Consider the following 11620-nt stretch of genomic DNA (forward strand, 5'->3'; position numbering starts at 1 on the left):
ACAAAATAGCTGTGATTGATTGTTTCAGAGGGAGCTGAGGAGGTATAAATAATTTCACACGTCTAAAGGTCACAGGCAGGTGACAGAAAGGAGTTATTTAATGTGGTCTGTGGGAGCATAAGTTAGGGGAAATGAGGTTAAATGACTGAAATAGGTATTAAGCTTGTCAAGAAAACTTCTAACACTGAGAGGTGTAAAAGCTGCTCAAGGGAATGTAATGAAACTGCTACATTTTGGATTAACAAACCTAGATCGATTAAGGAATTGCAAACATCCTCTGAATCATCATGCTTCACTGTTGGGATATTGTGTTGCACGACAGAGTAGAGAGAACCCTCTAATTTCTAGGAGCTGGGATTTTCATCTAGTTTTTGGATGTTGGAAATAGTCTGGAAGTGCTGTTTTGTGCAGCTGGAAGTGCAGCTTGGTGAGGAGGCATGGCCTACAGGAGAGTCACCGTGGGTGGACAATTCTGTTATTAAAAGCAGCCTTTGGTGTATTCTAGCCCTACAAAATGATTGCAGCTGTTTTACTGTGAAAGGCAGAATTTTATACATAAATAAATTTAATTCATTCCAGATCATAGTTAATTTTTTTGGTGGGATTCTTTGTTTGTTTGTTTGTATCTCAGATTCCACAAAGGATCTTTTCTACCTAATGGACAACAGCCAGATACGAAGTGACCAGAACAATTCTCTCCCTTACCAGCAGTATTGGGTCTTCAGGCAGAAGTACTCAGCTGAGAAAGCTCTGCTTTGGTGTCTGACACGTAAGACATCTTAGAGACTGCTATTCTGTAGGGAATAATAATTAACTAAAAGCTTTTAATAGGTGTTATAATAATGATGAGTAGAAACTTTGGACTTTGAGATTTTATGTAGAAAACCTAAAGTTTTCATGGAAATTGCCAATGGGGCCACCTGTTTCTTCCTTACAGTCTTTGCCTGCCATGGCATGCCCATAATTCACCATCAGGGTTCCCCTGTCATGGGCAAGAGAAGTCAAAGGTGCAGCTTGGGCAATGCTCTGCTGTTCTTGAAATATACCCCTCCAAACAGGGACATGGCACAGTGGTAAAAGAAGATAAAATGCAGATATTTCGGGTTAATGGTAAAGTATATTTTAATGCAGTAAATGGAGGTTTTCTAGCTCTACCAGGAAGTCAGAACTAAGAGTACTAAACAGTGCACAAACATCACTGTAAGAAGTCAGTAGAGCTATTTCTGTTTAAAATTAAGCATTGACATACATTACAGGAGCCATTGCCATGGTAATTGAGAAATGGGTTTGACAGCTTTGGTTCTGTTCTGAAGGTGCTCTATTACCCTGGGGCAAACTTCAGACCAAATTGCTACAAGCAAATGTCTTGAGCAGGTGATTCTAGGAAAGTTATCTTTAATTTTGTGTGGTGCTTGAATGCTCCAGAAATATTTTTTGTAAAACCTTCCTAAGACATTGTAGACATTATTGTCCTTTTTATTTGTTGGAGACCATGACCGATGCAGAGTTCTTTTATGATTATACAATTTGTATATCAGATTTACAAAAAAAGAAAAAGATCTTTATAAATTAAAATATTAAAGAGAGACCAATACATTGGAGTCATGCTTGTCACTGCTGGGGAATTTATCTTCCCGTTTAGATGTGCTGTAACTCCTCCACTGTGCTCTCCAGGTAAACCTGCTCCTCAGTGCCACTAGAGCCAGAATGTGTCCCTCTTTCTCTTGCACTTGTAATGAATTAAATAAATTAATTTGCACAATTAGTAGGATAATACTGAAATTCTCACTTTTAGTTGTTGCTGGTGGATAGCTTTAAGTGCTCTGAAGACATGAAAAGGAGCAGAGAGGGAAAGGAAGCCTCGTGTGTGTAACTGTTCATGACTTTGCTTCCTAGGTTGTGCCCAAGAGGAAGAGTTTTGTCGAATGGCAGATCTGCAAAATGCCACAGACAAATACTTTGTGTGTACCCTCTATCCAGAGGCACAGATTTGTGACAGCAGCATCGACCAAATACCAGGAAACTGTGCAACTGTGCTGCCCTGGCAACCACAGACACTGTACCATAAAATAGGCAAGTTTTGCTATTTGTGTGTATAATGTTTGCTCTCACCCTGGTAATGCAAGTCAGTGTTTTGGCTCTTGATTCTGAGATAAAAAGTCTACATGAATGAATGAGTCCTGCAATGTGATGGTGCAAGGGCAGGTCAGGCTGTCCGGGGTGTGGTTTTTAATTTTCAGTTCAGAATGGAAAGATATTAACCATGAATTTCACTCTCTTCAACTCAGCTATTCCCAAATCAGAGGGTCCGAGTGGATCTCAAATTTGTATACCAGTTTATAGCCCTTTTTATAATATGGGTGAAATAGGAGTGTCATTGGAATGTCACAATTAAAATTTCTATGGTAGCTAAATAATGCAAAAAATTGAAAGCACTAAGTATAATTTTTAAATTTTTAAAATTATTTTTTAGGAAATGCAGAGCTATAGATGTGGATTTTAACCTTTGCTCTTTGAATACTTGGGAAGTTCAGTGTTTTTCTCATAGGGCAGTTGTAAGGAGGCTGGACAAACAAGCCTGTTATCACTGTACAGAAACATGTAATTTTACTGTGACAAATGTGAAGGTCCACTGGACTATGGTATTCAATCATGTCATTTTGGGGAGCCCAAAGGGCAGCATGGGTTGAATAATGTGTGAGCACACTGGAGTCTTCCAATCTGGAACTGTACCCCAGTTTAAGGCCTTGTGGAAGAACTAGCATCAATACAGATCTCACAAACGAAAGGCTTGGCTGGAAGTCTTGCCTTGGCAATGTACCTTGCTCAGCTTTCAGAGCCTTCACTTGGGGAATTTTTATTCATCTTCAGGCTTAACAATCAAAATTTTGCTGTGATAGAACTCTCTTTTAATTGACCAGAGCCCAGCATAGAAATATAGACTGGACCCCTACTATTTGATTACTTGACCAGTATTTGTATACAACAAAGTTAAACTGATTTTTCCAATTTTGTTTTTTCCTTACAGTCACTCTTAAAAGTTCTGTGAAGAGCTTCTACACACGTGTACCATTCCAGAAAGTAACAGAAATCTCAGTGAGGAATAAGACTGACATGAGCAGAAAAGCTGTTTCAGATGGGTAGGACATGACTGTTTTCATTTGTTTTCCCTGGAATTTTAACCATGTGTAAAATTCCAAGGCCTTGTTATGCAGATAAAGGTGATCAGAAATATTGATCCAAGAATTGCATTATTTGGGAGTTTAGTGAAGAGAAAAAAGCATATGGATTAAAGGGTATTTATAATTGAGTTACTATAGAATTATTAATTATAGACATGAAAATTATTACTTATAATGCTACAAATTACTAGCTGGTCAGTTAGATCTCTTAGTAAGGATACACCAAATCAATTTAGGCTGATATTTTTAGGGCAGATATCAAAATAATAATCTAAATTATTGGATGTATTCTGGTAGATATACTCTGATCAAGCATAATTTCATCTACATATGGAAAACGTATGGAAGTGTGTATGAAGTACCATACTGGTTCTTCAGCCTTATTGTGGAAGGCATCTCTACAGGCTCTCAGTGTATAGTGCCACCAAATTCCAAATGTCTAATGATGCTAAGGGTAATGTTGTTCCTTTCCTAGGTTTTTTGAGTGTGAGCGTTGGTGTGATGCTGACCCTTGTTGCACAGGATTTGGCTTTTTTAATGACTCCCAGCTGTCAGGTATTTTTCCCATTTTTATTTTTAAAATAACTTTAAGTCTTTCTTCGTTATCCAAATTTTACCATTCTTTTGCTCTGAAGAGCACTTTAAAGGCCCTTTCAGATCTCATGCACCTCTATTTAGCACCTTTTCGAGTAACCATAACCATTTCTAGGAGTTCAGCCCAATGGCACATTCCACATTTCAGAAATTATTACGAAAACTTCATGAGAATCAGTTCTTAAGAGGCTGCAGTTCCAACAGCAAAAAATTCAAACTGATAAAACTCCAGTTATTTCTCATTCATCAACTTCTCTTCAAAAGTGTTGCTTGACTTCTTTTAGTGATTTTTCCCCTTTTATGTTGTTGCATTTTTCAAAGCCTAAAGGACTCTGAAATCTAAATATTACTGAAATTAGGTGCATGCAAGCACATAATGTCTGTGGATACTCAGGGGCAGTTTAGCCTTTTGGCTTTCTTGGTTCTCTGACCTTCTCTGCTCCCAAATTTTAATCTTCTATTTGAGGAAGAAAGTCTTCAGCTGGTGTTTAAAATTGGATACCACCCAGGTCAAAGTCAATTAAATAGATTTTAGTATATTATTCCAAATTTAGATTTAGGCCACTGAAATGTGTAACTTTGTTTTTGGAAGAGTCATGTGCTGATCAACTCTCCCTGAGGTCATTAGGATGTGCTGTTTTTATAATTCATTTTGGAACTTGAAACACTTCAGAAATGCATATTTTTAATTCCTTTTTTTGTTGAGCGGACAAAATTTTCACTTGGTCAAAAAAAATGAATACCTTAGAAAATTAATCCAGTGTAGTTTAGATAAGAATTAATGTGCAAATAAAAATAGTTGAAAGTTTTCATACCTCCTTATGATCATATGAAATATGAAGTCTTAACTGAATATGACATGGGGTTTCTTTAAATAGTTTGAAAAAAATGACAAATTTTAAGGCACCCAACATGCAAAATGGACACATTTTTAGTTTATCTGATTAATATTTAATATCTGTGACATTTAAGACATCCAGTCTTGGCACTCATATAGTCAAGAGAACTTTCAGTAGTGATTTTAATATGAGCTAAAATCTTCAGTAAAACTGTGTTTCAAACCCTCTATTATTTTTCAGGAACAAAATTATTTACACTCAACTTTGAAAGAATTCTTACCTTCATATAAGTAGGGGACATGTTTCAACATACACGCAGATTTTTAATTGCATTAACCTGAAAGGGCTGCTTGCTCAGAGTCTTGATCTTTGCTCAGTGGAAATCCTCTGTGACCTTGGATCATAATGGATTATAATGCTGGTAACCCACCTTTCCTCACGCTGAATTCATTGGCATTTTTCAAAACTAGTTTCAATAACTTGGCAGATTTTAGGTATTTCCATCCTTTGATTTCTAAGTCAATTGAATTTCATTTAACACTCAGTGGAATCATTCTGTGTTGTCTTTCCTCACAACACTATCTAGAAACAGAAAGTTTCCCTCCTTATTTCTATAACCATGAATGTCCTTGGCAGGTGGAAAGATCGTGTGCGTGACTCTGAACAGCCTTGGAATCCAGACATGTGCTGAGGAAAGAAGAAGTGCTTGGCACATTTCAAATTGCAGTTCACCAGATGCTGAAGTCAAAATACACCCATTTGGCTGGTATCAAAAGCCTGGTAAGTGATGCAGGACACATGACCTTTCTAACAAATTTCTGCACATTTAAGTTTATTATTTAGCTTCAGTGTATAAAAATTCCAGCTTCCAACTGTAGGACCCATTTGCAAGGACCACAAATAGAAAAGGCAAACAAGTATGTGCAAAGGAAAGAAAGGTGCAATTTAATATCCATTTTAATAGAAAAGGAATAGCAATACCTCAAAGATGTATAATTTATTTTCTTAGATTGTATGGGGGAACTTGTGGCCAATGTTGGAATTCAAATATATTTTGCCTCACTGGACAGTCCTGGTCAGGAAAACATTCTTTGTTTCTCACTCCTGGGCTTATGGTTTTATCATCTGTGTGGATGCATAACCTCAAAAGGTTTGGGCTTGCTATAGAATTTAAAATTCACTTTTGGCTGTTTTGGTAAAGAAAGGACCAACACCAAATTCCAAAGTAGCCCTGTATTTTTCAAGCAGTAAGAAGCCATCATGTGTTTAAACAGAAGAGCAGTTATGAGAGGTTGGGTTATTTCTGCAGGAGGAATCAAAACCCCTTCTAGTCAAGGTGGATTTTGTTTTCTGTGGAGAAACAAAAGGTTCATTTCTTTGTTGAAAACTTTAGATGGATTTGCCATTTGTCATGCTCCTTTTGGGCAGATCTAGTTCTACTTTGTTAGGCTTTGATTTTGCATAACTGAAAAAATAACAAAAACAATTCCCTGCCTGTCCTTTTCCCCCTTTTTGGGAGGACAGCTTGTTACTTGGTCACACAGACCCAGCTCCAGAGTGGAGAGGCCCCATGGGGGCAGGTCTGGGGATGTTGACAGAACCAGGGAAAAAAATCTGAATAAGGAATACTTTTTCCTGCTTTTACACTCCCTTAGTTCTTGTAGAATAAAGAAGGGCTGATAGCTGAGAGGAGAGGGGGGCACAAAGCATGGATATATGTTGTCCAGGGAATGTGATAGAAACATAATCCAGTTAAAGCTGTGTAGAGATTGATCAGCTATTGTGGCATTATATTGTGTTTTACAGTGTTGATAAAGAAAACCTTCTTTCACACTCTATCTGAAATATGAACTCAATGTTGAGCTTTTCAAGTCCTGCACTAGCCCTATGCCCACAGAACCATCCATGTCCTCCTCTCGTGGGACAGCCCTTGATAAAGGGTGGAGACAGCATGGACTCACTATGGAAGCTGCGAAGGGGTGGGCTGAGGGTCTAGCACTGAGAGGAAGGGAACAACAGCCCTGATAAAGCAATGGCAACATCCTGATGTCAGGGGGAGTTGAGAGGCAGACAGGGGTAAGAGTGAAGAATAGAAGAAAGGTGGAGCGAAGAGGAGACAGCAGAGCTGTAGATACACTTCCCTTTCTTGGAATTGTTTTCCCCTTGTTGGCAAAGAACCAACAAAAAATAAAGGCTGTTTCTCACGTGATGGACAGAAGGACGATGAAGAGGAGCCTGGGGTATATGCAAAGTAGGGAGTGTTAGGAGAGACAGTGACATTTCCTTATGCATCAAGGGAGCTACAGATGTGTTTCCACCATAACATACAGCAAGGCACAGATGTTTATGCAAATGGAGATATTTACAGACAAAAATTTGTATCGGTTTTGCTGGTGAGTTGAAGGTCTGGGAACCAGGAAAAGGAACGAAAAGGTTCAGAGGCTAAAAAAGGAAAATGAGTGAAATCTAAAGGAGTGATTCACTGTAGGCAGTGGGATGTTAGCATGAAGCAGGGTCTTTGGTTTTATTCCACAGTCTTGTTTGTGGAAGGTATTTCTGTCTCCATGTTTCATAACAGGCTAAGTTGATGTGTGAGCTGTTTGCTGCACAGCACTGCTCATGAGCAGTTTGATTTTGAATAGTCAGAGCTGCAGCCCAGTCAACAAGGAGCAGAGAGTAGCATTTGAAAGAGCTATGGATAGCCCCAATTCTTCACTGCTGTGAACGGGAAAACCTCAGAGTTCTTAGAAACATCTATTGGTTACATGCATGGGAAATACAAAGTGGAAGAAATTAACAGAAAATCAGATCTGTCTTCAGCTTCTGTAGGGATTGTCATTTATTATGTCTTAGTGGAAAATGTATAACTGATTTGACTAGCCAAAGTGTTTTACAAAATATGAAGGCACAGGGGAAACTTCATTTTTATTATTTGTGATTACAAAATATTTATGGGAAGTATTAGCAAATGAGAAGTTTTGTGTATGGAAATGAATATGAAGTTCTGTATATGATGAATTCTTATTTGAACTTTAATTTGGAAAGTGTTGTGCTGAAAAAGGCCTTTTTTCTAATTTGTGTTTTTGAGAAATTCCAGTTTGCTGGAAGCAGAGAATCTCATGTCTCTCCTAATGCAGAACTACAAATACAAAGAAGGGTTTGAAAAAAACCACAGAACTACTGAAATCAGTTGCTCATAACTGCATGTCAAAAAGTGCTTGTAGGTGTGTTTACAAATACAGAAATTTAGGGAAGTCTGGTTCCCTGTATGAGTTCAAAAGGTTTAGATAGCAAAGCAGCCCTTGCATCCTTGCTCTTGGTGTGGAGAAGATGCAACACCCAGATCCCAGAAGTAATGCTGGAAATACTGAGTGTCAACTGCATTTTAAACTTTTAAGTATAATTGTTTTCAGATATGGGTATTTTTTTTTCTGCTTTTAGCTGACTTGAAGAGCACCATTCCTAACCTGTGTCCGCCTGTTAGTTTACCTCTCAGGCCAGAAAGTGGTAAGTATATTTATGTATTAAGCAAAAAAAAGCAAACAAAAAGCCCAACCCCCCAAAAAACTGCAGTAAAAATCCCCCCTCCTCTATTTTGTACATATTGCTGAAAGACCACACCATAATGAAATGTTTGTGTTCCCCATGAGGTTACTCATTTAGGTGTTTACTCATTTTCGTTAACTGTGTATAATTTAAATGAAAGAACTGTCATATCCATGATGCTGACCTAATTTCTCATACTCACCACCACATGAGATCAGTGAGACTAAATAGTTGGCAGGATTGATGAAGAAATTTATTTATAAGCGTGGATGTCATATCACTTTCCAGATATAATGAATCTTACTGTACTCGCACGTAGTTTTTGAAAAGTGAGTGGACCCTCTTAGTAAATGAAACTTAACTGCTGTCTTTCAGGGCTTTGTGTCGGTATCCCCCTAAAAATATATGCAAATCCTCAACAGCTACAGGCTGCCCTGGCGTGTCCTTTCCAGAAATACACGGCATAGCAGTGAAATGCTATGTGTAACAGAAAGGAAGAGGGTGGACTGGTTATTAAAAAACTCAATTTAACCCTGCAGTTATACTGAAATTAAGAAATCACTTCCATCTGTGCCCTTGATTTTCTGTTTGATCTGAACAAATACTTAATCTGTTTGTATCTGTCTTTCCTTAAACCATATGTAACTGAGCATGCAGGAGACTTGATATTTGCAAAGATTTTCAGTATTGAGTTCAGAATTTACTATGATCTGTTTTATCATCATATCTGTAACCACCAGTCATGATCAAGTTCAGTCTACTTTTTAGTAGAATTTGTACTTTTTAAATGATCATTTTAATGTAATAGAAGGAAAACTCCTGTCTTCGTAGGTAAGCAGAAATAATTTTTGTGTGAAACACTTTGAGGAGCTGGTGGGGTAGGCCTGGCATGCAGGTTGGGCAATTCAATCCCTTTGCAAACTGCTTTTCCCATGGGATGTGGAAAACAATTTCACTAAAGCTTTCTTCCTCCCAGATTCAAGTTTGGTAGTAATTTTCGTATTTTCCTTTTACATTTTTCTTGCTTGCTTAAATCTAGGAAAATAGTGACCTAAGCAGCACGTAAGAGAATCAGGAAATTAGGCCTTTCTGTTGTTTGCTTTCAACTCTAAAGTCTGCCCAGAACAGTAGCTCCAGCAAGTGAGGTGCTCATCTTTAGTAACAACCCTGATCTATCACACCCTTTTCCAGGTTATCTTTCCAAAGGCAGACCAACTAGGGTGTCTCTGGTTTGCAGAGATCTCGTTAAGAAACCCCAGCAAGCTGAGCCTCCCACAAGGATGCAGGATTCTGGATTAGAGTGGTTGTCCTGGGGAATGATAGCAATCAGAAGTCACTGAATTACAAAAAGCACATCTATCTGAGAGTCAAATTAGCACCAGTTTCCTGGACACTTTGGGGCTCTGACACCAGTGGGTGGAGCAGCACATTCAAAATGCAACTGGACACCCTCTGTCCTTCTTATGTTCTGCCTCATTTCAACAGTAAAAGTTCCAGCCTGGTTATTTAGGTGAGATTGTTATCTGGGCTGCGTCGTCAGAGGTTCCAGAAAATTTTCAAAAACATTGCTTCCAAACACTCTATGATTGTATGTTATATTAATATGTGCTATAGAAGATTACTTGTTTTAGAGTTGGGCATCACAGAAACGCTAGCATTTACTGAATTTTGTACATTGTGGAAATGTTTCTACATGAGGATAAAAAATTGCTGTGGCTGCTCTGTGGTAGCCAGATGGTGAGTGTGAGAAAATGTCACTATTTAAAGGGCACTGCCGTGAGTAGATACGTATGTGTGTGCATGTAAGCATATCTATACATGTGAAAAATACAAATCTTTTCATCGAAAGATCAGAAAAATACTTATATTTGCAAACCTTGCCAGAAGGCTCTGTGAAATCATGAAGTTGATGTTATGTCCAATCCAGAGCCTGAGTTAACTGAAGCACTATTAAGGCTTACATTTCACTGACAGATAATGCATTGACTGCCTCATTTCCCACATAGCCAGTTTGCAACGCTCAGAACAAAGTGCCCAGCACTTTGCTTCCTCCCATTTGCAGTCAGGATGCTGCTCCATTCAAAATCTGTGGTGTTTGCAGCCCCAGTGTGTTGTGAAGAAACCCAGATGAGCAGACTTATTTTCAGCCTGGTGGGAAGTAGATGTTTTGCCTGTTTTACTCATTTTTCTTCCCAACAGAGTGGGTAGAGGTGTTGTAGGACCGTAAAACAACAGAAAGATCTCAACAAGAAGCCTTTCTACAAGTACATGGGTAGCAAAAGGAAGGGTAAGGGAAACATGGGTCTGCTGCTGAACGGGGCAGGAGACCTGATGACAAAGGAGCTGGAAAAGGACCAGGTACCTTCTTCACCTCAGTCTTTCCTGGCAAGTCCAGCCTTCAGGATCTTCAAACGAGGGGGAAGGCTGCAGCAAGGAAGATTTAGCCTTAGAGAGGAGGATCAGGTCGGGGACCAAGCTCGACATACAAATCCAGGAATGCAAAGGGAGCTGGTTAATGTCATTCTGAGGCCACTCTCAAAAAACTTTGAAGATGATGGGGGAGATTTTGTTTTCCTTCTGTTCCCTCGTCTGGGCTTTTGAAGAAGTTCATCAGCAGTAATCATCATAAAATGTCTAGACCTTTGAAACTTGAATAACAAAAGTAATTTTCAAGAATGACTTCTTTTCATGCCTTGTCATAGAGCAGGCTGCAACCACCAAGGAGATGCAAAAAAAGACCCTTCCCCGTGTAAGGCTAATCTTGGGAGAGACTCAGCAAGAGGGGAGGGTCGAGGTTCTTCTTGTTCTTTGCCTTGTACTGAATTATTCATCAAGCAGCCCAATTCAGCCCTGTGATTTCTCTCAAAAGCCTGAGGCTCCAGTGGGCTTTTCCCACATTATTGCCCCTACAAACAGCACTACTTTATGTTTCTAACACTCACTAGATACCCCATTAGCCTGTGAAAAAGGGGAATTAAGTGCTCTGTAGTGCCTGCAGGCCACTACTCTCTAGCAGGAGGGAGGTGAACTGCACAGTGTCTTCTACCTGAATTCTTGTTGATTTGTTGTTGCTTCAGCAAGTTTTGCCTATTTGTAAAAGCCTTTCTGATAGAAGGCAAAAGTCTCCAAGTCATCTCATCACCAGGCTGTAGTGTGTTTAACTGAATGTGTGATTTTTGTCTTTAACTGGATGAATACTTCCGTCTACTTCTGTACATATATTGCATGGAGCAGAGCATGCTCCTGCTGGTCTGTTGTGATTTCCACATAGTTTCTGTGATCTGAGAAATGGTGATGGAAAAATTGACAGCCTGAACCGACTGGGAAAGTCCAAGTTGTTACATTTGGAGCATTTTTTTCCCCTGAAGAAGTTCATGTGCTGTGATGACACTGAGTGTGGAACCATCTGTAGTGAGTGTCAGGTACGATCTGTACCTTTAACAATGGCAGAACATCTAT

At 39.0% G+C, this 11620-nt stretch overlaps 1 protein-coding gene across 1 annotated transcript in view; it reads left to right on the forward strand.

Annotated features, from left to right (window-relative positions):
* The window catches only part of TG (thyroglobulin), a 148057-nt gene that overhangs the window by 50142 nt on the left and 86295 nt on the right, over positions 1-11620 (forward strand). The window contains exons 27-32 of the mRNA XM_017739044.1: positions 632-769; positions 1897-2073; positions 3029-3140; positions 3658-3737; positions 5252-5395; positions 8057-8122. Of these exons, the coding sequence (XP_017594533.1) occupies positions 632-769; positions 1897-2073; positions 3029-3140; positions 3658-3737; positions 5252-5395; positions 8057-8122 (717 nt within the window). The remainder of the gene's footprint in view (positions 1-631; positions 770-1896; positions 2074-3028; positions 3141-3657; positions 3738-5251; positions 5396-8056; positions 8123-11620) is intronic.

This window comes from Corvus brachyrhynchos, unplaced genomic scaffold (genome assembly GCF_000691975.1).
Source record: "Corvus brachyrhynchos isolate BGI_N302 unplaced genomic scaffold, ASM69197v1 scaffold187, whole genome shotgun sequence".
In the NCBI taxonomy this organism is placed as follows: domain Eukaryota; kingdom Metazoa; phylum Chordata; class Aves; order Passeriformes; family Corvidae; genus Corvus; species Corvus brachyrhynchos.